At 43.1% G+C, this 27,419-nt stretch overlaps 1 protein-coding gene across 1 annotated transcript in view; it reads right to left on the bottom strand.

The window, feature by feature from the left end:
* LOC141926224 (scavenger receptor cysteine-rich domain-containing protein DMBT1-like) overlaps positions 1-27,419 on the bottom strand; it is a 69,346-nt gene that overhangs the window by 28,390 nt on the left and 13,537 nt on the right. The window contains 13 exon segments of the mRNA XM_074831650.1: positions 4,585-4,856; positions 5,485-5,873; positions 6,398-6,570; positions 6,817-7,028; positions 7,341-7,491; positions 9,067-9,096; positions 9,303-9,650; positions 11,613-11,927; positions 14,753-15,064; positions 23,213-23,347; positions 23,990-24,261; positions 25,338-25,726; positions 26,096-26,265. Coding sequence (XP_074687751.1) covers positions 4,585-4,856; positions 5,485-5,873; positions 6,398-6,570; positions 6,817-7,028; positions 7,341-7,491; positions 9,067-9,096; positions 9,303-9,650; positions 11,613-11,927; positions 14,753-15,064; positions 23,213-23,347; positions 23,990-24,261; positions 25,338-25,726; positions 26,096-26,265 — 3,168 coding nt within the window.

Raw genomic sequence — 27,419 nt, 5'->3', positions numbered from 1 at the left:
AAAAAAAAAAAAATGTCGGTCAAGTGAAAGTGATCTTCAGAGCATATTCATTTAGCTATTTAATTGGAATTTGGTGCAAGCATTCAGTCTTGGGCATTAAAGGGCACCTAAGTCAGAACTGTGAGCAGAAGGTTATGCTTAGCTGCTTAATTCAGCTTGATGTCAATGAATACCTGTGGGCTTCTATGGCAAGTCATGGGGAGAAAGTAATGGAAACGAGAAAAATTGTGTTTCTTACCCATACCCTGCAAACCCAAATTAGCGCTTTTTTTTGTCTCAATCTACATGAGGATTTGTTATTAACAACTGGAAAATGAATCTACTTGCTAGCTATGAGATACAGAAACAAAACAATGTTTATTTATACCCAGTTATAAATATTTTTATATTATGTTCCTGGGAAGGAGGACTACAGAGTTGAGTTATCTGCTTCATACTCCAAAATTAGAATAGAAACATAAACAGGACACCAAAACACAGGAAATTTAGCATACAGACAAGCAAAAAGAACTTTGTTTCTGAGCTTTGTTTTAACCCAGATGCTGGCCAAATATGTTATATGACAACACTGGGAATAGCATAATGGCAAGAACCCATAGAGTCCATATAATCTTTTTTACCAAAAAAGGTATATGTATTTGAAACCAAAGTGCTATGGATCCATCCTCTTTCCATGAAAAAAAACCTCCCTCAAGCGCCGCTTCAGGGAAGTTGTTCAGGGATGTGCAGTTTTGTCAGAGTTATGAACACTTGGAGCTACATGGTCTGTGTATACGTGGTGTAATTTAGGAAATATCCTCTCCCAGCACAGCTCACACTACATAGGTTGACACTTGTAAGGGATTTTAGCATGATGTTGCAAACAACATGCTTAGTTGGTGCTGAGGTTGTTGGTTGAGTACATACTACTGAGAGAACAAGTAGTGACAGGCACACTAGGAAGAAACTAAATGATCTAACACCAAAGTCAGACAGTTATTCAAAGCGAACACCTGCCAAGTGATGGTTGGTGTGTCTTCTCTGAAGGTGGAGGAGGTGACAACAAGGAGCTTAACTGCAGCTTCCAGAAAGCACATTTAAAAAGAGCAAAGGCAGTGGCCTCCACATGCTCCTGGTTCTTGACATCCTTGTGCTTGCAGGCACCAGGCTTCACTATGTGGTTGGCATAACACTGATCCCACACAAAATGAATAAACAGTTTAGTTAACATTTTGGCTTTAATTCTCTGTATTTTCAACTAGGACATGAAAGGCAAAAATCCCAGATCTTGCTTTTCATGTTTGCATGCACCAATGGTTAATGTTTATGTGGGATTTGACTGTTTGCATTTCCAGCATATTTCAGCCTGATTTATGAATGCACACAACACACTCTGAGAGGCTGGGTAAGTCCTGAGAAGCCAAACTCCTCACAACCACAATGCATACAACCATGGGAAAAAAAAAAGAAATTAAATCATTTTATTGTGATAAGCAACCAAAAGTATTAAAAATTAAACAAAGCTCTTCCTTCTGGAAAGCAGATATGAAATGTCTTTCAACGTTTAAATGACATTTTGCTGAGACCTGAAATGTCTCCTGGCTGAGATTCGATCTCTTGGATGAGATTTACAGTTTTGCCTGGCTTAGGATGTATGTCAATGGGAAGGCTTCCAATTAATTTGACAAACCTTTAGATCAGATGTGTGATTCAGCCTTAAATATTACAAGCAAAACACCTTTAACAGCTCAGTATCTTTTGAATTAGGATTTATTTAGTCTAGAGAAGTGAAAACTTAATGGAAAAAACATCAATCTTCAACTAGATAAATAGACCTAAAGAGAAAGGGGAGAAAATTACTCCCATGGCCAGGAGGGACAGGGCAAGAACTAATGGGCTTGACCAGCAACAGTGAAAATTGAGGACAGCCATTGTGAAAAGCCTTTTCAGCAGTGATGCTAATTTCAATAGTGAGTCTCATTAAGCATGAGAAGAGATTGCTTAGGCAAATTAGGGAAGAGTCTGTTGGGAAGCTGTTGGGCTGAGGTGGTGGTGCTGAGGGTGCAGGGGGAAGCTCCAGCTGATGTGATTTTGATGCTCTGGGTGAGCAGTAGTGCCCATGGCCAAGGAGGAGGTGGCACAGGGGTGGCTGGCAGTTAAGATGGAGACAGCAGCAGTGACCTAGCAGCTCTGTGGAAAACAGGCTGTGGTGTTCATGTGGACAAGTGCTGCAATGTGGAGAGAAGAGACCGGGGCTACAGCAGAGATGTCAGGAGCAGGAGGTGTGTGTCATGAGGAGATAACAGAAATGGCAGGAGAGCAAAGAGCAACGGTAGTTACAGTGAAATAGTTGGGGAACTTCTAGATCTCTCAGGGCACAATGATTTCTGTGCTCTATTGATTCTCAGCTTTGCAAATATGTCTATCATCAGTGAGGAACCAAGGAGTCTTTCCGAGCCTTCCCTGTGAGGGTTGGACATTTGTTTTACCTTTGCTGGTAGATTTTATTTTATTTTATACCCACCCTTTACAGCTTAAGTCTATTAAAACGCCTTGCTGTAGCCACATACACAGAATGCACAGAGGTGTGCCCAACACTCATACAAAACAGAGGTACTTCACAACTCTTCACAGCAGTATGTAGGAGTGTTTCAAAATACAACTGATGGGCAGAAAGTCAAATACTGGAGGAAAAGTTTTCTCTCCAATAACATGGAGAAACACACTGGCGGTAGAGGACAGTTATTCCTCACTGGCATGTAGGGGAAGCTCCTCACCTTTGGCAATGCTGTGGGAACAGCAGTTGGACGTGCTTGGGTGGGAGAGGATGCTCTGGACTCGGTCAGCCATCTGCTCTGGAGGGAACACAGGGGCTGGGGAAATGTGGATAGACAGGTCCTTACAAGTCCCCTGAACTATGTGGGTCATTTTGCTTTTGTGTGTGACACACAGGAGAAAGTAATGGAAAACAAAAGAAAAGGCATTTCTGAATCAAGAGCAGCAATCTGGCTTCCTGGGGCCAGGTATTTTCCGTAAATTTGTATGTGCAGAAAGAAAAAGAATTAGCTCATTCCTTTTGAAGTCTACATTAAGATATTTAGAAATTCAGAAATTCCCTACCTAGTATTTCAGAAGCAGGGGCCCAGTCCGTCGCTTGGCAAATTTTTAATCCAACAGACCACACTCTTCAACACAGTAAAACATTTGTTTGTATTTTAATCAGAGACATTAATTTGAAAGTCAAAATAGAATTATTGCTTTGTAAACATTCCTTCCTTTGATTTTAAATTACACTGCTCATATAACAGATTACTTTAGCTTGGAGATCTCTGCATTTTATAAATAAGCACAGTTTCAAAGAGAAATTTAGCATTAAAAGCCATGCTCAAAATAATTAGAATATTGTATAGCCACAATTCCAGATGCAATGGTAAGATCAATTTTCACATTTCCTTTCCAGACATGACCTATTACTTCTCTCCAGATTAAATCTTCCTCCCTTATAATAAACCTTGAAATATTTATCAATACCTCATTCATATTTTCTCTCCAGCTCACAACATTTCAAGGCATTAGATAAATGGTCTTAGGAGGATGTGAGAAGAGAATTAAAGAGGAGAAAAATGATAAAATGGTTGTATCAAACAACTTGTGACATGAATGTAGAAAGTAGTTTTTAATCATTTAAGAGATGATAGGATTACAAAGTTATTCTAAATCATTGTAACAGGCTCGAATTAATTGTAGATAAAGATATCACAGTTTCTTACAAATGGCACCTATGTGACTGTCGTCAGTGAGGCATTTTGGCAGCTCATCATATGTGGCATTTGCTCTGTAGTCATTTAATGGATGATGCTGACCTTTGATCTCACATTATCCCATGCGAAAGCATTTTCTTCGGTGCAAGTCTTGCAAGAAAACCAGCAAGAACAAAAACAACAACTGCCAGGATGGCGACAGCAACAACGAATGACACGAGGGGTTTGTCAGCAGCAGTGGAAACCGCCTGGGGAGGAGGCACAGAAGGGTCCAGCCCTGCGAGTGAAGGCAAGGGGCATTGATCTCAGTATATTAAAGATAACGGCACAACGAGCTGCTGCATTAAAAGGGGTGGTTCCCAGATCAGAGTCAGAAGTAAGCTAACTTCTTAGAGAGTCATTACTTTAAACTATTTGAACAGGCTTTATAGCAGCAGGGATGACAACCTAACTAAGCAGTCTTCATAAGCAGAAGACAACTGAGGGAATCAAATGTTTCTCAAGAAGGCTGGGAGTTTGCTCCCCGTTGGCCATCACCTTACACAAGCAGATTGGGTCTAATTAGTTCAATGGAGTTGCAGCACAAAAATGGGTTATACGCTACCTGTCCCTTGGGACAGCCAAAGCAGTTACATTTCTTGCAGGTGAAAACAAGGGGCTTTCAAGGTGTTGAAAGAAGAAAAGATCTGTATAAATTTGGGTCAGCCAAACAATCCCTACATTTTTATAGTGAAGTTAGCAAAAGCAGATTTCAGTGGCAGATGTCAGAAACACAGAGCTATGGCTTTTCTTGAAGCCTGAAGTATTCTTAGGGTAAATATGAGAGAAATTTATTCGACTTTACCAGTATTCCTACTCTGAGCACCCCCTCCTCGAAGCTGAAGTGGTCCGACAACAACATTCACTTTTTCCTCGGCAGAACTTGCATCTCTCTTGGACCTGCTAATGCAGCCCCGGTAGCAGCGGGAGGAGTAGTCCCTGAGCTGGCACACCACCAGCTCACACTGCAGGTAGACTAACGTATGGCGGCTAATGAACTCGAAGGCATTAAATCTGAACCGAGCAAAGTGGCTGTAGGGAGAGTAGTACGTGACATAGGAAGAATCTTTAACACATCTAGAAAGAAACGAAAAAGAGAGTTAGTCTTCACGGATACACACATGTACAATCCTGCAAAAACACAATAGATTAAAACAAAATTATATTATAGACAGGTACTAAACACAATGGGATAAAAATGCTACTTTTATAGCACAGTATAGACTTTTAAAATATAGACTTATTTAAGTCCTCCGAAGCATCTAGAGCATTGGCAACTCTTTTTTATCAAGAGGAGACTATAAGTGGTGAAGAGGAGAGAACAGACTCTTACTAATATCTGTGCTATACAAGGCATAAAAAAATGAGTCTAATCCTTGATCTGGTTTTACTAAAATAGAATAGGACAGTATATTCCTGCTGCCAGTTTTCACTATCTCATCTCATCTCATCTCATCTCATCTACCTCACTCCCACTACTTTGAATTTTGCATATCAGACAAGAATGACGTAAGTGAAATGAAATGATAGTAAGGTCTAAATGTTTCTTATTTCTCAGTCATACTGTAAAAATAAAAAATCAAACACCCCTTTTAACAGTCTGTTGATAATGAGATCTAAACCAATTCAAATTGGCTCTATTCTTTTAAATAAATGCAGAAAGGGTATTACAGCTATGCTTCTAATGACTTAAGAAAGCTCTTACCCATTCTTGATTATATCATAGGCCAGAGTATTAAAATCATGAGGATCAGGTGATGCCACACATGTGTCCACAAACACCACCAAATTTGGGTCAGAGCTGTGAAGATAAGCCTGAAGGTACAAATTTTGGTTCAAGTCAATGTAGTATGGAGAGTCGTGCACTGGCCGCAAGAATGATGAGGAATCATAAAAAGTGATGTTCACATCATATCTTCCAAACTGATTTTTGTTCACGTCTACAGTATCCTCAGCAACATACATTATTTGCATCCATGTGTTCTGTAGCATTTTGCAACTGATATGTAAGTGAATATTCTTTTTCCTCTTGATTAAGTACCCAGAAGATGTAACTTTGATCATGTTGGAATAGTTGATTGTATCATTGTTCTCCTGTTTAACACACAATTTAAAACGAGGAATTACATTTTTGTCACGTACCATGTTCTAAGCTTTGATAGAGTAAAATGCAATTTTAAAATGTAGATCCATCTTAAACTCTTTAAACCAAGAAGCTTGATGTTGGTCTTTTCCGCTCACACATTGTAAATAAACTTGCTGAAGTGTGTAATTAAACAGAAATCAGTGGAGAAAAACTCTTTGTTAAATCCAAGTCAGAGCCAACTCATTGAACATCTGTACAAAACCGCAATTGTGAGTACACAGTCATCCCAAACCTGCATGGCATTTACAAAACTTTGTCTGCTTTAAACCACGGAAAGTTCATATAAATTCCTCCCGTGTTTTCCTCTCTAGAAGCTATTTTCTGTTAAGCATGGGGATTCCCTAAGGCATGGAAATCTAAAGCACCAAAAACCTCCTGGTCTTGTTGGTTGACTTCTTAGCACCACAATGGCCCTTTCATGGCTCTTTCCAAAGTGGGTCCTGCAATTCAGTGTGCACAGTGGTGAACATACCTCTCGTATGGTCCCACAGCCATTGTAGGGAATGTTGAATATAACTTCGTGTGACGTGACTGTTGGTTTACAGTGACTGTCGTTCAGGGTGACCATCTGCGCCGAGTAGCCTTGAGACTGGAGATAGTCTCTGCTAACCACTGCATGCATGTAGTCTGGCAAGCACAGAAGGGCTGGTAGAAGAAGAAGAAATAATATATTAGTGACTTCAGGAATTTGTTAATGATTAAAGTTTCTAATTGAACCAAATATTGATTTTTTTTCTTAATTTAGAAAGTAGGTAGTTCACACACCAACCCATCTTATTTCACACCCATCATTTCATTTCCCTAACATCTTTAAATATACAGAAATATTTATTTTTCAAACAAAAGCAATAAACAGGCTTGTCCATTGAGAAACACCGACCAGGAACTTACTAGTGTTGTGATCTTCTGGAATGGAGGAGTAGTGAGCCTGAAACCCTCTGAAAGTGTATCTAGAATCACTGTGAAAGCGAACAGTCATCATGTTTGAAGACGATATGTACGTGGGAAAGGAACCAGAACAAAGTCTTCCAAGAAGTGGGGAAGAGTGTGGAGGCCCATCATAGACTTCAATGTAGTCATACTGGCATCTGCTGCTTTGCATCCTGGCGAACAAACGTCAGCACCTTGTCAAATGCATTTCAGAAACTCTCATTTAACTGCTTAACACATGATAAAATCTTTCAGCACTTAAAGTTTTCAGGGAAGAGGTATTAGTCATTTTGTATGTAGCTGTAGCAGAAAATTTTGAGTAGAAAATACCACAGTAAACCAGATTTTGTTCTGGTCTTCCAACTGCTGGATGTTATTGAAAATATCTTTAAAATTGGGAAGGCTGTCTGTGTCAAATAAGTTTTCAAACTTCTCAAGCAAGTTTTTACTTTGTTATTTGCCCAGGGAATCAATGTTTTACTTACACAATATCTCTAAATGTGAGCATAACACGGAAATTGTTCTCTACTTGTATTTCCCACACGCAGTCAGCATTGTTTGGATAATTTCCAGGGTAGAAGGGACTCTGCAGCAACCCAGAGGAATTTGAGATTGAGCCACCACAAAAATAAGGTGCTGCAGAAAGAAATGGAAGAGAATTTACTTATGGTAATGTCTACAAAACTGTACTTGAGCTGCACGTGTCTCATCCACAGCTGCTAAGCAGGTCTCCCACTGACTGTAGGTGATATTCTGTATGACCCAAATCAAAACAAATATTTGTTTAATCTTTAGGTTTACTTTGATATTGGATTCGGGATTCCCTGTCACATCCATGGTGTCAGGCCACCCTCTTCAGGCTGGGCTGGTAACACTCTGACGCTTTCTGCTCTGGTCTCTCCATTCTGCAACCGAGGTCTGATTCTGGGAGGTGTCATGACAGTCAAAATGGAAGTACCTTCCTGAACAGACAACATCTCCTCAGTTACTCTGCTGCTTCTCTTTATTCCCCTAAGGACTTTGGAGGATAAATAAGTTGCAAGTCTTCTAGGAAACTCTGTAATTTTTGGTCTCAGACTGAAATAATCACTCTAGGCTGCTGGGCCAAGTCTTAAACATATTTCATTTCTCCTGTATGTGTAGAAGCAAAAAGCTTTCATGTCCCTGCCAGTATGAATGACGTATAATTCTTATGTTAAACACAACCAGATAATGCTAAAATTTTCCTTATAGGAAGGTGAGCACAAGCTCTGAACTTATTTCCTACAAGATGTGACACATAAACGCAACAACCCCCCATTTTATATTCCTGCACAAGAACATCCCCCAGTGCAACACACTCCTCCCTGCCTCAGAGTTTTGGGATTCTCGGGCGATTTCAACCTTGGGAGCATCAGTTGTACCCAGACACTGCCCCTTCCTCTGATCAGACGGGACAGGCTGTCAAGCACCTTCACTTTTGTACTTTTTTCTACTGTGAAGGTCTAAATCTAAAATCTTTCTAAGTCAGAAAGAGAAGACTGAAGACCATAACTGCTCTAGTAAGCAGAAAAGACAAAAATTACACATGGCAATACTTGAACACCACCCTCCCAATACTGAAGTATGTGGTTAAAAGTTAAAAATTTAGATATTTCCTAAGCCTTGACCCAGTTGAATAGCCCAACGAGGAAATGGCTTGCCCACAGCCAGACAGCATAAATGCAAAATAAGCATCACTGAAAAGTAAGTGGATATCACAGTCTGTCTAAGAAATATCATGCAAATTTAAAGTGATATTACCATAGAATAGTCCTTCCAGTACTTAAAGAGGGTCTACAGGAAAGGTAGGGAGGGACTCTTCATCAGGGAGTGTAGTGATAGGATGAGGGGTAATGGCTTTAAACTGAAAGAGGGCAGATTTAGATTAGATATAAGAAGGAAATTCTTTCCTGTGAGGGTAGTGAGGTACTGGAAGAGGTTGCCCAGAGAAGCTGTGGCTGCCCCCTCCCTGGAAGTGTTCAAGGCCAGGTTGGACGGGGCTTTGGGCAACCTGGGCTAGTGGAAGGTGTCCCTGCCTGTGGCAGGGGGTTGGGACTGGATGATCTTGAGGGTCCCCTTCCAACCCAAACCATTCTATGATTCCATGAAACAAAAATCAAATTAAAAACAGCCAAACAAGGAGACGGCCCACAAATTAAGAAGGTGAAAAGAGCCACAGAAGAACATTACCTGAGGGAGGTGTCGGGGTGGCTGGAGGACCTACGGGTGTAGAGGAAGAAGAGCCACAAATGAGACATGTTGGTCAGGAGAGAGGTGCTGGGGCACAGATATGAACCCACCATGGGGAATAGGGTACCATGGCAGGGAAGGTGGTGAGGAGGACATGGGGACACAGAGGATAAGGGATAAGGGACAGAGGGCCATGAGCTCGATGGGAGAGCTGGTGGCCTCTGCTGCCCACGCACCTGCACAGATGACGCTGGCGTCCTCCACATGCTCGCAGTTGTGCACGCCCCAGCCCCTGTGCCTGCACATCTGGAGGGAGGGCTCATCCCCGCGGCACTGCACGTCGTCCAGGAAGATGCGCCCGGAGCCGAGGCCGAAGTGCGCGCTGCCTGGGGCGGCCACGGGCTGGCCACAGCCCAGCTGGCGGCACACCACCCGGGCATCCCTCAGGTCCCACATGTCGTCGCACACCGTCCCCCAGTTGCCTTCGCCGTTGTACAGCTCCACGCGGCCCTCGCAGCCATTCCTCCCTCCGGAGAGCCGCAGGCGGGTGCCTGGGACACGGCACATGGCACTGGGTTAGGGCCCTCCAGCCTGACACCCATGGCCCCCACCTCCCCGGCTGTGTTGGAGATTTGGCCACAGTGATGGTGAACTGGGGTGGTGCAGACCCCAAGGCACCAGGTGAGGGTGGTGGGCGAGCAAAGACCCCGGGTGCACAGAAGGCAGATGCACAATGTGCAGGGACCTCCTCGGGGGGCCTGTGGGACCTGCCTGGGGGTCTTGGGGAATGCATGGGACACATGGGCATTTGCCAAGTAATCTTTTGTACACCTTGACCATGGCCCATGCCCTGAGGGGAACCACTTGTGCACCCTGGAGATGTCACAGGCAGAGGGGAGCAGCAGCCCTGCACCCAGCAGGCACAGGCCATCATGTCCCCCCTCCTCTTCTCTCCTCTCCTGCCAGTCTGGGGCTTGCCGCAAGGTTGGGAAAAAGTTGGGTGAGCCCAAATTACCTGTTGTGTATGGTCATTCAGCAGGAGGGTTCAAATGCAGAGTTTCAGGGAAAGAACATGCAGGGAATGAAAGGGCAGCGAATGCAGCAGGCTCGTGGCCATGGATATGGCAATGGCCATGGAAATGGAAAAGCAAGGCTGGAGCACTAATTGGGGGAAAAGACCGTGGGGCTCTGTCCCTCTGTCCCCCATCCAGACACCAGCCTGATTTGTCCCAGTTCTGTCACTTCCTCCCTACACCAGGATTCCACAATCCTGCTCTTTGCCACTGCACTGAGCCCCTACAGCTGTGAGCGTGGAGAGCCTGTTGTGGTCTCTGGCCCCCACCTCCCCAGCTGTGTTGGGAATTTGGCTGCAGTGGCCAAGAACTGGGGTGGTGCAGATCCCAAGGGATCAGTGCAGGGCATTGACTGAGGAAAGACCCTGAGCGTGCAGAAGGCAGATGCACAATGAGCAGGGACCTGCTGGGTGGCCCATGGGACCTGCCCAGGGTTCTTGGGGCTACCTGGGTCATATGGGCATTTGCAGAAAAACCCTTTGTACACCTTGACTGTGGCCCATCCCCTAAGGGGAACCACTCTCGCACCCTGGAGATGTTTGAGTCCATGGGGCTTGACAGGGTGCCTTCAAGGGTGCTGGTCACCTTGGCTTGACAGTTGTAATGTCACCGCCATGCCCTGGCATCAGGGCATCAACCTGTGTCCTGGGCTGCCCCAGCAAGCGTATGGCATTGAGGGAAGGGATTACCCCCATCCACTTGGCACTTGCTGCCCCACAGCCAGGAGCCGCGGGGTGGCTGGCAGAACACAGCTTGGAACTGTCACCAATGCAGCCACCCTTCTGCAGCGTCTCAGCTTCTCCCTGGCAGCAGCTCCCAAACCACATGGCCTCTTTGCTGTGGGGAGAGGGGCACAGCAGACCCGCACTGGGCAGGTTCGGGCTGGCATGTCCCCTCTCCTCTCTCATGCCGGGCTGGGACTCGCTGCAAGGCTGGGAAAAGGTTAAATGGGCACAACTTACCTGTTGTGTACGGCCATTCAGCAGGAGGGGTCGAATGCACATCTGCAGGGAAGAAGATGGAGTGAATGAAAGGGCAGCAAATGCAGCAGGCTCGTGGTGATGGAGGGACAGGGACATGAACATGACAATGGACATGGAAATGGAAAAGCAAAGATGGAGCATTAATGGGGGAAAAGACTGTGGGGCTGTGTCCTGCCATTCTTCCCCAGACACCAGCCTGACACATCCCCAGTGATGTTCCATATTCATCACATCCTGATGCCACAATCCTGCTCTTTGCTACCGCACTGAGCCCCTACAGCTGTGAGTGTGGAGAGCCTGTTGTGCTCCCTGTGTGAAAAACAGGGGCTTTTGCATGACACGAGCTTCCAGCACCGGGCAGCAAAGCCCCCAGGGTCACTGCTGTCCCCTGGCTGTACCAAGGGAGGTGAGCACAGCTGCTCCCAAGGGAGGGCACCAAAACCTGCCCAGTGGGGTCTGCGGGAGCCGGTGGCCTCTGCTGCCCACGCACCTGCACAGATGACGCTGGCGTCCTCCACATGCTCGCAGTTGTGCACGCCCCAGCCCCTGTGCCTGCACATCTGGAGGGAGGGCTCATCCCCGCGGCACTGCACGTCGTCCAGGAAGATGCGCCCGGAGCCGAGGCCGAAGCGCGCGCTGCCCGGGGCGGCCACGGGCTGGCCGCAGCCCAGCTGGCGGCACACCACCTGGGCATCCCTCAGGTCCCACATGTCGTCGCACACCGTCCCCCAGTTGCCTTCGCCATTGTACAGCTCCACGCGGCCCTCGCAGCTGTTCCTCCCTCCGGAGAGCCGCAGGCGGGTACCTGGGACACGACACATGACACTGGGTTAGGGCCCTCCAGCCTGGCACCCTGCTGTCCCCAGATGAGTCCCTACAGCAGGGAGCTTGCATCGCTGATGGAAGACCAGGGATGGGTCTGATGGGCATGAATTACCTGTGGAATATGGCCAGTCTCTGGTGGTCCTTTGAGCTACGGATTCAAATAAGAATTTGGTGTCAATGAGAAAGGCTCAGAACACAGTCAGTTCCTGTCATGCACCCCAGAGTAGCCCATCTTCAAGGAATCCCTGTTCTATGGCATGTCACAGCATAGGGAGGTCTTTCATTCAATTGGAATGACATCATGACTTCTCGTTTCACATAGCCATCTGCTCCCTGGTCAAGAACCACATGCCCATGGAGATCAAACTCGCATTGCAAGCATTTGATGCAGCAGCTTTGTCTTTTCCAGTCACATCCAAATTCCAGAGCATGTCTAAGAAATAGCTACAGTACTACCGATGAAGGAACTGGAGGGGTGAAGGCAAAATGATCCCCTGTCGCAATTCCCCAGTTGCAGTGAGAGGAAATCCCTCTCTAAACAGTTTCCTTCACTAGCATTGACTACAGACGTCCTGCCCTCAAGCCTATGCCCCCCCAGTTTACCAGCTCTTCTCCATGATCTGATTGTATCCTCAGTGTGGACTTGGGTGCCAGGAATGGCCTAACTGGAGTGGTCCAGGGATGGGAGATGCCCTCCAGTGCCATCAGTTCTGGGAAGGGAGATCAAGGGCACCAAGGAGACCAGTAAGTGAGAGTGGACGGAGTTACCTGGTGTGCTCCCCTCTGCTGTGGTAGCCATTGTTGCTGTGGTGGTCGTCTCTGCTAGGGTGGTCATTTCTGCTGTGGGAGTTGTTGGCGCTGTGGTGGTCGTCTCTGCCAGGGAGGATGTCTCCATTGGGAAGGACATCTCAGCTAGGGAGGTCTTTAGTGCTGTGGTGGTCATCTCTGCTAGGGAGGATGTCTCTGCTGGGGAGAATATCTCTGCTAGGTAGGTCGTTGGCGCTGTGGTGGTAGTCTCTGATGGGAAGGTTGTCTCTGTTATGGGGGTCATTGGTGCTGTGGTGGTTGTCTCTGCTAAGGAGGTTGTCTCCACTGTGGGGGTCATTAATGCTGTTGTGGTCATCTCCACTAAGGAGGTCGTCTCTGCTATGAGGGTCGTTGACGCTGTGATGCTTGTCTCTGCTAGAGAGGTCATTGATTCTGTGATGCCTGTCTCTGCTATGGAGGTTGTCTCCAGTGTTGAGATTATTGGCACTGTGAGGTTCATTGGTTCTGTAGTGGTGTTTCCTGTGGATACAGAAGAAAAACACACCCACATGAGTACCATGCTTGTGCAACGGGTACATCTGTGTGTTAGCTACAAGCCCAGTTCCTCAAGGATGAAGTAAAACCAAGACAAATCACTCTGCTGGCATACTCCATCTTGACTGGGGTAAATAGAGAGAATGGAGGTGGGTAACAGCCAACTGAAAATTTTTCTTGGAAGTGGTTACCAGGTGGTAACAGCAGGGAAAGGTGCTGATGGGCATCTGCTCCCAGACACGGGACAGCATGGCCCAGGCATAGCCAGAGGCTGTCTTCTACAGGCTCCTGCCACAGAGCTGGGAGCTGTAGGGTTGCTGGCAGCAGCAGGGCTTAGACCTATCACCATCACGGACACCCTTCTGCAGAGGCTCAAGTCATCCCCAGGAGCAGCCCGGGGAGTGGTCTTGGGGTGGTGCTTCACCTGTTGAATGCAGCCAGTCTGTCATAGGCACGGGAGCTACAAATGCAAGCAAGAAATAAATGGCACTTATAAAGTTACTGAACACAGCATGCATATGGTAGTAGAGGTATCACAGCAAGTTTTGTTGTTTTCTTCTAAGTGCAAAGCACTGATGTAGCTAGCATTTTCTTCTAGCATGAGTTATCTCTTTAGGCTCTTCCTTTTTGAGGAAATATGGAAAACTGAGATATATATAAAACACCTGACCAACCTGTTGCCATCAGTGATATCTGAGTTCATCATGATCTGTTGTTAATACAGAAGAAAATAACGTACAAATGCACTACCTTTTCTTAAGAAATAAGGGGAAAGTAAAATCAGAAAACAGCAAAGTAACAGAGTACTAAAAATGGATGGATATTTGTAAAAGAAAAGAATATTAATGGACCTAAACTTGAAGGGAAACTTGAAGAATACAGAAGCAATGCAAAGTGAGTTGTCAGCTATGGCAGTTTGGGTTGTGACTGTGAAATTAGTATTGCCCATAATGAATGCATTAGGGCTTGAGATAAGATGAGTTTCACCTAACCCCATTCCTCCCTGATGAACATGACCTATCAGACATAGCTTTGCCTCTAATTTCAACTTATTTCCTTATTCTCTTTGTCACTGCTGGGTGATTAGATGGAATAAAAATTCTGCATGTTGCAATGCATATCTGATCCTTGGGGTTTTTAATTGCTTTGCATGGACTGAGCAAGCACAGTTTGTATACTACCCTAGTGAGAAAAACATAAGTCCATGCTGGCTCTGCAGGGTCATCCAAGTGAAAAGACAGGGCTGTTGGAAGATCAGACTCTGCTTCCTGAGAGCAGGCCTTTTCAGAGTGAGTGTGCCCTTCCACAGATAGAAAATTCTTAATAATAAAGTAGAAAGAAAGATAGACATATGTCTGGTATATCTGGTATAGCTTTCCACCATATGTCGAATGAATAAAATGTTAACTCAGGAGGAGAACGTTTGCATATCCCCATGCTGACACATGTATATTGAGTGCAATTTATAGCAAAAATATTTAGAAAAGAAAAATGTGACAGCACCTGAACAGACAACACCAGCATCTTCATAGTGGTTACAGTTGTGTATCCTCCATCCAGAGTGATTGCAATGCAACAAGGAGACCTCATTTCCACTGCACTGCACGTTGTCCAGCAGGATATCGCCTGAGCCTTGCCCAAAGTAAGCACTTCTTGGAGCTGCGATGGCCTGGCCACATCCCAGCTGCCTGCACACAACCTGGGCATCGGAAAGGTCCCAGAGATCATCACAAACTGTCCCCAGCTGGCCTCTGTAATAGAGCTCAACGCGGCCTTCACATCTGTGCCTTCCATTCACCAGCTGGAGACCGGTCGCTTTGGGAGAGAGGGAGTTGAGCACAAACAGTCAGATAAAGAAGCTGGAAGTGACCTTAAAAAGTCATCTATTCTGTCCTCTTGCCCCATCGTTCCTAGTAGGTGCTTGCCCAGCCCAATATTGAATGTCTGTGAGGACAGAGGTGATACTTTTTTCCTTCCTCTCTTCCAGATCTCAAAATCAGCTGCATAGATTTTATGCAAGATTTCTACAGAAAATTTAGTCGGCAGGCTAAGCACAAACCAATAGAGCAAGAAAGGAAATTCTTTAATAATAAAAAAAGCATGATAGGAAAGCAAAGGAGAGAAAATTAATTTCAGTCTCTGAATGAAATCTAAGTAAAACTGTATTAAGAAAACAGCACTTAATTTTTTCACTTTGTTAATAGGAAGAAAATGACATGTTTTAAGAACACACTTCATGTTTATCTATTTCTTTTATTAATTGTTGTCGGAATGTTTTATTTTATTAAAGAACAAGGAGATGTTGCAATTTGCATTGAATCCTACTGGAATTTAGGATGTACAGCACGCCTTTCCTGCCCTCCACTTGTGTCTTCCCAGAAGCATGTATGTGTAGCACTTCTACGTGATGTACGAAGCCTCTGCTGACCTGGGTGCAGGGGGGCAAAGCAGAGCAGTGGCTCAAGCAGATCACTGAGGCTTCAGGGACACAGCAAGATGCACCTTGGACAGCCAAGACCATGGCTTTTTCCTAAACTTATGCTCATGGGGCTGCTACAGTGCTGCCATACAAAAATTACCAGGAAAGTAAGTTGCAATTCATGAGCTATTATGCACTACTGAAGGACAACAAGCACTACTTTGCTTAAAATAATGTCAGAATTAGGCCAAATGAATCCTTCATAAAAACTATACAATTTTAGAGAAAACAATAGCCATTCTTTATTTTTCTCTCAGGTTTATGTAATTTAACTAGAATTTCTCTTCTTGCTCTAAAATTTTTAGGAGAATTTTAAGAACCTAGAGTCCACACATCACAAACAAATCCTATAGTTTTTAAGAATAATTTTAGCTGAAGAATTCCACTAAGTGTTCAACAGAATGGACAATGGTCTCAACAGGATTATAAAAAATTCAATAAGAATCCAGTGGCTTCATTTCTTATATGCCAGTAAAATGTTATTAGAGTTTTAAATAAAGGAACACCTAACAACCTATCATGTATACATCTGATTACTGCATTCATTCAGATAAAGGCAATCTGCTTCCCTGTTTGATTGAGCTTGTTTAGACATTCTGCAGTGAACAGTAGGAAAATTCTGATTTTAGAGGTTCATTTGTGATGAAGAAGTTTATTAAAGACTTTACCACTAAGTGTAAGTGAGCAAATAAATGTTGTAATTTAAGATTTGCAGTATTTACACTTTGGAAATCAGAACATACACACTGCATTTCTTATATTTTGCATTTCTGCCAAACGCTTGTTATTAAACACTGAATAAGTCATCCAAAGCAAAACATATCTGAGATGTTAACAGCTCTAGGATTTCTTCACCAAATCTAATTCTTTGTTGTTGGACTAGAAGAACAGTCAAACAAAAAACAGTGTCAAACCGAATTTGTCTCTATTTGTATGCATTTAACTGGCAGTTCAAAGGGAGAAGCTATGAAAGTGCCCCTTGACTTATATCTAATTTGTTTCTTCAAATATCTACTTGGACATGCACATTTTTGAACGACACTTACAGGATTTTTGAGAAGTGAAACAGCAAACCTGGCAAAAAGTCAGAGTGGGATTAGGAAATTAAAGCTGAGCTAAAACAGTTTTATTTGCTTTCATTCAGGGTCTGTCATCACTGTGAGAGCATAACCATCAGCTGGGCATGTAATTAGATAGGTTGCGTCCTGCCTCACATTTTAAAGGTGTCAAAAAGACAAAAGCCTGTGGTTATACAAATACAACACTTACTCTGACCCAGGAAACAGAGAGAAAAACTAGAGTTGCCAGGGTGAGATGGTTTATCACCAGACAAGCAGAAGACAGATGAAGAAAACTGGATGAGGTGGCAGATGACAATATAAATTATCATAATGATGCTTAAACAACTAGTTAGAAAAATCATTTTAGGATATACATAGGACTATACATAGTCACCCAAATAACTTAGGAGATAGAAACCAATCATGTAATGAAAAAGCCAATGACCAAGAAAAAGTTGAACTAAAAGTGTTTCATGTCTTTCATTATTTTTAGATGTCCCTCATTTATCCAGGGCTAAATTATGAAAACTAACTTCTTGTTATATTTCGTTAAATTGTACATAAGATTAAGAAGAATCAAATAATACAAGCAATATTAAATATATAGCATATGTATGCATGCATTTACTCTGGAATAAATATACATTTTTAAAAAATAAATACATTGTTCCATAATTCTTAGAGTAGATTTCTGGAACTGGAAGAATTACTTGTTCATAACATACTCACAGACACAATTCTCACAATGATACAAGGTGCTAAGACAAGTACAACCTGTGGCAGCAAAATGAGCTCCACTAAATGGTTTAAATCATTCTTATTATTCCCTATGATGATTAGTTCATAATTTTAGAATGAAACTGCCCTATCTCTTTCATCCAATTTCCCCTTTAATCTTTCGCCCAAACCGATACCAGCATGACTGTGATTTTTATTCGCAGAATCAACAGAGAGGACCCCAAGTAGTCTTTATATTTTTTTTGCGTGCTCTGGAACAAGTCTAAGTGCTTTACCTGATTTGACTTCCAGAATTGCTGGACCTAGCAAGAGTAGCCATGTCAAAATCATAGTGGTACCCATCTCATCAAGTGGTGTTGACAGAAAGTACCGTCAGAATATATAGTCTCTATTTCTGAAGGGGAGTGGCTGTATAGGTTTCTCTTTCTACAGGAGAACAATAAACCAACAAAAGTCCTATGATCCGAAACAAAAATAAGTTTCATTTGTTATTTAAGATTTTGTAACTTCTTGGCTTTTGCAGAAAGATAATATCTCAAGAGTAACATTTTCCACTGCCTGGAAGGAAATATTTATGCTACCATAGGTTTCACAATCATCTCATCTTCAAAGAAAATGAGCTCCTATCCAAAGATATCTTTCAATTATGGTTGATTAATCTCGGTATTTTACTTTTATGGGGAGATTATTTGGCAGGTCTGAGGAAGCTAGTGGAATCTTGAAACTTAAATACTTTCCTCCAGCAAAGTAATAAAAAAGCTTCGTAACTTGGTACCAACTAGTGTGGCAAGTCTCCCTGGGGAGCCATATTCATTCTTAAAGCTTCAGCATACTTTAAATAAAATCAGACCTAGTGGTCATGTTCATGACTAGGGAGTCTCTGAAGAACCTTGCTGTTGAAATCAAAACCTCCAGCTCTGTTCCTTTTTGGCACTTTTAAGTTGAGGTCAAACCTCTATTCACTGAGAGACTGTTAGACTGGAAGAAAGTGTCAAGAGAATTAGGGTCAGCTGGTAATATTTTGTGAAAACTGTGCAGAAAGATCAGTGGATTTTATGCATAATTTAGTAAATTGCACAGGTTACGACTTCACATTATTCTAAAATTTCCTTTGATCCTTTGAACCATCAAAAGGGGGATATAAAGGTTCAGATTTCTATTAAGAATTTTTCTTAATATATTCCTTAATTTTGCATAGTGACAATTACAGCTGTGTCATTCTTTAAAGAATGAATCCAGATCTTTTCCACAACATGAAATACTGCTTAATTCTCATTCATCACTCTCTTGCCAGATTGGTTGCTTTCCTCTGTTTCTGTGTTCTAACCATTTAATGAGAAAAAGCTGATGACCATCCTAACACTGAAGAGCCAGAATATTGTTCTTCACCTGATTCCTACCTCTACAGCCATCAAGTCTTGGATGGCATTATCAGGAGTCAAAATTCATGATACAGTTGTTGCCATATATGTATTTACTGCTCCAGGGACAGTCATCAAGGATGAAGACTCAAGTCCAGAAGCCCAAGGGAAAAAAATAATTACTTAGAAGGTCTTTCCACAAAGGTCAGCATTATTGGAATGGAAGAAGGAAGTGCAAAACGCAAGAGGCCAAAGAAAATGTTGGGAGCCTTGAAAGTGGATGTTGAGAAGGGTAAATATGTTTCATCTTTATTCAAACATCCAGATTCGTACATGAATGAGGAAATGTACACAACACTTGGTATTCACTATTCATATTCTTCTGGCTTTGACATCTGGCAAGAAGCAGAAAAAATCCTGTATGTTTGACTGACCAAACACTGTAATCAGTGAAGCAAGAGTAAGTGATGGATAGCAATTCTTCTCCAAACTCTTGTAATAACTGGAAAGGGTGGGGAGGAAAGGGTACACGAAAGTGATTCCTAGGTAGTTCAAGTGAAAAAAAAACATGTCAAACTGCCCAGGTAAATGAACAAGACTTATTAATTAATCATTCACTACATTCTTCACTAATTCTTTACTACAAAATTGAAAGATCTAGATATTTCTAGATATCTTGATTATCAGACAATCTCTGAACAATAGGAATAGATAAATCATAGAATCACAGAATGGTTTGGGTTGGAAGGGACCTTAAAGACCATCCAGTCCCACCCCGCTGCCATGGGCAGGGACACCTTCCACTAGCCCAGGTTGCCCAAAGCCCCGTCCAACCTGGCCTTGAACCCTTCCAGGGAGGGGGCAGCCACAGCTTCTCTGGGCAACCTGTGCCAGGGCCTCACCACCCTCACAGGAAGGAATTTCTTCCTCATATCTAATCTAAGTCTACCCTCTTTCAGTTTAAAACCGTGACCCCTCGTCCTATCCCTACTCCCTTTAAGTCCTGGGAGGCCACTCTAAGGTCTCCCCGGAGCCTTCTCTTCTCCAGCTGAACACCCCCAACTCTCTCAGCCTGTCCTCACACAGGAGCTGCTCCAGCCCCTGAGCATCTTTGTGGCCTCCTCTGGACCCACTCGAGCAGGTCTGTGTCCTTCTGATGTTGGTGCCCCCAGAGCTGGACACAGCACTGCAGGGGGGTCTCACGAGAGCGGAGCAGAGGGGGAGAATCCCCTCCCTCGCCCTGCTGCCCACACTGCTCTGGATGCAGCCCAGCACACGGTTGGCTTTCTGGGCTGCCAGCGCACGTTGCTGGCTCACAGTCAGTTTTCCATCCACTGATACCCCCAAGTCCTTCTCCCTGGGGCTGCTCTCCAGCCACTCCTCGCCCAGCCTGGATTTGTGCTTGGGATTGCCCCGACCCATGGGCAGGACCTTGCCCTTGGCCTTGTTGAGCCCCATGATGTTTGCACGTCCCACCTCTCCAGCCTGTCCAGGTCCCTCTGGATGGCACATCCCTTCCCTCCAGCGTGTCACCGCACCACACAGCTCGGTGTCGTTGGTGAACTTGCTGAGAGTGCCTCGATCCCACTGTCCATGTCGCTGACAAAGATGTTAAATTGCACCGGTCCCAACACCCACCCCTGTTGAACGCCACTTATCACTTGTACGTTCCAACTAATTTGAATTAATTAATTAATGCAAATACCATACAGCACATGTTTTCATCCTTCCCATTAACTAGATAAGTCTCTTGCAGTAATACTTTTTGTTCTCTAGGACTTCTGGCAGACTGAAGTGTTTCTCAGCACATTACTCTGAAAGAAGCTCCACTGAGTTTTGAAAAGACTTTCTCTTCTGCTGACTATTGTTAGGAGACTTCTGCAGACATACTGGCTTTTGTGAGGTCCAGAGGAAAACCAGTGAAAGGACAAAGAAGATTAATCAGCTTTCACCTGTGACTGTAAGAAAGTACCTACACTGAAATAAGGGTATCCACAGACTTCAGTGTAAAAGCATGATAATCTGAACTCATGTGTCATGATGCAATGGGACAGCTTAGTCTAATTTACCGGGTTCCTTGATGGTCTTTTGGGCTCTGTTGCCTGTGTCATGTGAAGCATATAATTACAAATTGATTTGCATTTGGGGTGCAAGAGGATCAGAACTGTCTACTGCTGAGAGTTAAATCCACTGGATTTACTGGTAGATTTCCTGAACGTGGTGGGGAAGGAGGTGGGAAGGAAGGTTCTTGGTAGGAGATCATTCATCAGGCACATGTACTTTAGAGCATGACCCTTTTCTCATCATCAAACCCAGTTTTCTTGAATCCTGCATTTCTATAATACTTATGGATGAAGGAAGATGGCAGGAAATGAGGATGAATCTGAGACACCAACTACTTGAACAGTTTAGTGGTGCTTTCTACAGCAACATTTAATATGAAAACCACTGATCTTGGTACTTCTACCTTGCATTCTGATACAACCTTGGTATATCTCCATCTGGGATCCCTGGCACAGACATAGTATGAGAAGACTCAGCTCTGAGTAGCATAGGCACATTACAGATTGGAGGCACACACGTCCTAGGTCTAGGATTTTTCTGCTTGTCTGATCACAATAATATTCAGAGACTAGGAGAAGTGGAAAAAGTGCCATCAGGCTATGCCCTGAAAAATGGTGGGGTAGCAACACCGCAGCAGCAAGGCCACAGCAGGAGCAGGGGCAGGAGAAAAAACAGCAGGTCTGGGAAGAGCAGAGGGGAAGGTCCTCTTCTAGAGAGGTAGGAAAGCCTGGGTCCAGGAAAGTCTTCACTGTGTTGAGCAGGTCCCTGGATTCCTCCAAACCTGGACAATCTCTGGTCCACACAACAGGACTAGATGAAAGTCAGGTCAGCCTCCTGCATTGCTCTGCCTTTCAAAGTTGGCTGTAGGCAGAGAGGAGAGAAGAACCCTCTATCCTTCTTCCTCATGTGTAGACAACAAAATTCACTTCAGCTTTCTGTGTGCAATGCCTGTCCCTCCTTGTATAGTACCTTCTCCACAGCACAGTGACGAGAGGCCTGCTTGGAGTCACCAGGAAAAGGCAGCTTGAAGGAGGAAATGGTACAGGCTGTAATGATGATTCCTGTCAGAGCTGGCTGCATCCTCCTTGTCAGGTCAGGATGTCACCCTAGAGTACAGCTCACCTTCCTTACACGTCACTACTTTGTCTCTGGCTCACCTCACACATAGTACATTATGCTGCTCCTAATGAACTTTCCTCTTTCATAGCTGGCTAGCAAACAAGAAAGTCTAAAGAAGAGCATTTCTCAATCAAATACCAATGACCTTTCCACCTGTAGAAGTACCTTCATACTCTTTACAACAATAGTAAAGGATTCTTCCTTTACTATTGTTTTTATTTTGTTTTCACATGGGGATAGGAGACAGGTCACCCTTACGGCAACTTACGTATATTCTTCCCCCTCCCCACCATTACAGGTGTAGAAATGCGTAAGAACAAGAGCAGAAATCATTGCTGGGCAAAGCCACTTTGTCAGAAGTCACGTTCTCCAACCTGATCATGCGTTAGCTGAGAGTTCAAACACATAGGTGGCATGCTTGCAAGTACACAAAAAAGTATTGCTCAAAAAATGCTTTCTTTTGTGCTTTTTTAAATTACACATTTACAGAACAAATTTGATTATGTTCACCCTCTATCTTATAAATGGCCTACATTTTCTCAGAGAAACATGTAATTGTGAAGAACCATGCCCCCCAAAATAACAAATGCTGTACAGGAGGAATTCCTTACATTCATTTTCCCTTATGACTTGTTATGGAAATATTTTTACTGCAAAGAAACATTTTTCTTGGACTACTTTCCAGAGTATCACATGGTGCTACACAGGTGTTTTATCTGCATATCAGCAATGGCAAAAGAAGTCAGTTTTTCTTTCTCAAGTCACCTAAATCAGTCTTCTCAGACAAGACACTCAACCAGGAGCTCAAATGAGATGCTCTGAAATGTCCAGCACTGAAGACAGTAGCTTATTTGGATGCTGGGATGGAAGAATTAACCTTTCTTTAGACCTTAGATATATTTGGACTTGAGGATTTTAAAGTCAGGCTCCTTTATAAGTTCAGTTCATGGTAACACTGGGTGCTATCTTGATACAGTACATTCTTCAAACAAGATCTGCGTGGCGGAATAGTCAAGTAAGAGTTGCCCTCTACACATATTGAAAAAAACCCAAACAGATGGCTGGTGAAAATATCCTTCCACCTGCAAGTCTTGGGTTGCCTCTCACATTATCTGGTACGGGATGGGTTCCTGCAGTTTACGCTTCAAAAGAAATCCTCCCACCGTGAGAACAGCAGCTACCAGCACGATGGTGGTCACAGCCAGAGGAGCGTGGGAGCTGGCAGCAGGTGCTGAGCTCTGAGACTCCCCTTTCGCCTGGATGTCAGACTCCAGCTCTGTACATAAATGAGAAAGAGAGAGGCTTACATATGTTTTCCTGAGCTAGATAATCTCAAAGGTAATTAAGCAAAGAGAACTTGAATTAAAATCTCAGTCTGATCAGAAACCAGATTTTTTTATCTCACATTGTTTCACAAATGATTCTGTGGCCATGCCAAACAAGTAAATATTATGACAAGAAATTAAAGAGCAAGTAAGAGTTTGTAATGCTTACACTCTAAGATGCTGTTTTCTGATAGGGGAAACAGCAGCTACAGGACACTGGGTAACAACATTTCCAAGGGGACCTACAGATTGGTTGCTAATATATAAGAGACATGCCAATCAGGCACAGACAGCTTTGAAAAATTAATATAAATCCTGCAGGGAGATGAGTTATATCTCATCATTCTTCCCACAGAACTGAATCAATTGCCATTTGGCATGTGCAGAACAAATAATGGATCTAAACTATGATAGAAAGGACATAGCTTGTAAACCTTATAAAACAATTTTATAAAAAATAATTTAAAAAAATCCACATAAGAATTATAGCAGTTATTAAACTAACAAAAGTGTATTTCAGAGCTGGATTTCATGTCTGAACTGACATGCAAACATACAGTAGTATACCGAGTCTTATGTTATTTAAAACTTACCAGTGTTCCTGTTTTTAGCATAAGCTTCCCAAAGCTGGACAGGCCCAATAACAACATTCACGTTTTGCTGGGAAGAGCCTGCATTCCTCTTGAACCTACTCACACAGCCTTGATAGCAGCGGGAAGAGTAGTCATTGTACCTGCACACCACCAGCTCACACTGCAGGTAAACTGACGGGTATCGATTAAGAAATGAAAAAGCATTAAATGCAAACCGAGCAACACTGCTGTCTGATGAATAGTAAGAAGAGTAGGTAGGATCCTTAACACACCTGGAAAGACATAAAATTAACAGATTAGCTATCGTGAATAGAAACACTATTACACTATCTCTGTGCAATGTTTCCAGTTTAAATATAAAACCAGAAGGTAAAACTATAAAAGAACTCAAAAGGATTTTTTTTAAAGTGTGTTTTTAGCAGGAAGAGAAATAGAGACAAAAATAAGCAAGAGTGGCAGTGTTTTCTACCACAATGATGTATACAGCACAGAAATTTCATAGCTCAATAAATTTCATGTAAACACGAATAGCTGAAAAATAACTAGTGGTTCTGCTGGCTTCTGTGTTTCAGGTGAGGACCTGTTTTGTACACACCAAAGTGTTCATATTGAAGGCCAGGTTGGATGGGTCTTTGAGCAACCTGGGCTAGTGGAAGGTGTCCCTGCCCCTGTCAGGGAGTTGGAACTCCAGCTTAGCAGTAGATTACTACACTGCTAAGGTTACTGATGTGAACACCCTCCCAGGAGGCAGAGAAATTCAGATGCCACAGAGCACAGAAGGGAAATAAACTAGTATGTCTTTCATTCCTGGAACAAAATGGGACACTGAGAGTTGCACTTTTATGCTCCTAGCTCCTTGTCTTTTTTGTATTCTTTACAAGAGTCCACAACTTTTCCATTTCAAACCAAAATGCACATTTTGTATCAAATTAAGCAAAATGTTTTAGGTTGCTAGAATAGCAACAAAAGGCTAAGGATTTTCTCTTCTTTTTGAACAGACTGTTTTGTATTCTAGTTGTGATGATGCAAAACTCTAATTCTGATGCACTGAAAGGTAGAGCCATTGACATCCCTATATTTCATGCATTTATTTCAGAAAGAAATGCAGACCTTAGATTCTACACTGCCTTCTTGAATAAAATCTCAGTGCTTGACTGCAACTTCTGAATGGCATTTCTCTGTCATATTATCTTTTATTCAGGCTTTACCAGAAGGTTTTTCATAGAAATATATTTGTATTGAGAATTGCAACCAACATATGCTGGCCCTAAATCACCTCTTTCATAAGTTAAGCTTTCAGAACTATGCATACAGATACTTTTAAAGTAATTCTTTAGAAAGTTCTTACCCACTTCTGATCAATTCATAGGTCAGTGTTCTAAAATTGGTAGGATCAGGTGATGCCACGCATGTGTCCACAAACACCACCAGATTTGGGTCAGAGCTGTGAAGAGAAGCCTGAAGGAACAAATTTTGATTCAGGTCCACGTAGTATGGAAAGTCATACACTGGCCACAGGAAAGATGAGGAATTGTAGAATGTCAAGTTCATGTCGTATCTGCCATACTGGGTTTCGCTGACATCAGTGATGTCATCAGCAATGTACATTACTTGCACCCAGGTGTCCTGAAGCATTTTGCAGTTGATATGTAGATGAAGGTCCTTTTGCCTCTTGATGATGTAACCAGAAGCAGGCACTTTTATCACATTGGAGTAGGTGATCGTTTCATTGTTGCTCTATTTGACACATGAGATGGGTACAAAATTATCACATGTAGACATGTTATGTCAGGTCCTAGTATTAGTCAGAAAGAACAGTCATACTCAAAAACCCCAAGCATCCTGGATGGGATTATTTGCTTAACTCTCTCCTATACTTTGTTCTCTTGAACATCACTCTGAAAGAGTTACAGGGATTACCTAAACCCTGGGAAGGATAAGTAAGAATGTTTAACAGACTTTAGCCTCCAGAGATACATGTCTCTTTTCTGTGTTTTGAATACCTGTGGGCTACAACACCCTTTGCGATTCATGACAATTTTCTAAATGTCTGTTAAATTCCCATGCCCAGATCTGGAGGGCTCTTCAAAATATGTTGACACCAACCTGTCTACGTGTACCACAGCCATTGTATGGAACGTCGAATATAACCTCGGTTGAGGTAATTGTTGGTCTACAAGAGTCAGACAAGCTGATTTTCCACACCGAGTAGCCCTGTGACTGGAGATAGCTTCTGTCTAAAACTGCGCGCATGTGGGTTGGCAAGCACACAAGGGCTACGGAAGAAAATATGAATTATTAGTGATTTCAGGTGCTTGATAACACTTGCATGTTACGACTTCAACAAATGCAATAGCTGCTACCATTTAGGCGAGAGAATTCATAAGCCAAACCAGTTATTTTTGCACCTTAGACTTAGATATGAATAAGAAATAATCTCTGACAAACTTCAGCTGACCTTTGGTTATTCTCCCAACAAAAATATATATCTTACAATAGGCTTTTTCTGAGACCTTGAGCCTGTATCACTCCTCACACAAAAATGCTAAGTGGGAGTTTTGCCTGAATAAGAATCCAAAAGTTATTGTGAAAGGTGTACAGCTAAGCGTGCACACTGGCTTGCAGAAACATTAATTGAGTGGGAGGGGATCCTGAAACCAATCTCCATGACGGTTCACTGAGTCCATAACATGAAAAGCAATGATCCCAGGGAGAGTTTGGTCTTTGATAAAGAGAGATATCTGATGACAGAGACCTACTGGCAACACACAGCCTCTTGAAAGGCAGTTACAAAAACAAAAGAGCCAAATGTGATGTCCACTGTTTGTGCCTGGGGAGGTTGTGAGTGCATATTAGATAAACTTTCCCACTGGGACTGCAGGACAGTACTGGAACAGTCACTCAGAGAAGTGGCTTTGAAGATTTCATCCTTTGAATGTTTCTAGAGACTCAGCAAGACAAATTCATAATGGACCTGACCTGGTGTTTGCTATACCTCTGCTTTGAATAGTTAGGCTAGGAAGCCTCCAAAGGTCCTTTCTAACCAATGATTCAGTGAAAACCTGTCCACAAAGGTAGAAAAAGTATATGTGAATAATGATATGATAAGAAAAAATATGAATTTAGACTGCCCATTGTAGAAAACATCTATAGGCAATTAATTTAATACTTGAAGATTTTTTTTTAATTTATAAAAATATTATTGTCTGAAAGTGATTGGTCAATAACCAGTTATGAAATTCAAGTAGGAATGTCATCTATGTGGGATTTCTTCAACAACATTAACAAATACTTATTTAGCAAATAAAATCAGGATAGAATCATAGAATCATAGAATGATTTGGGTTGGAAGGGACATCAAAAAATATCTAGTCCCAACCCCCTTGCCACAGGCAGGGACACCTTCCACTAGTCCAGGTTGCCCAAAGCC

This window comes from Strix aluco, chromosome 7 (genome assembly GCF_031877795.1).
Source record: "Strix aluco isolate bStrAlu1 chromosome 7, bStrAlu1.hap1, whole genome shotgun sequence".
In the NCBI taxonomy this organism is placed as follows: Eukaryota; Metazoa; Chordata; class Aves; order Strigiformes; family Strigidae; genus Strix; species Strix aluco.
This window is presented reverse-complemented; position numbering and strand designations above follow the sequence as displayed.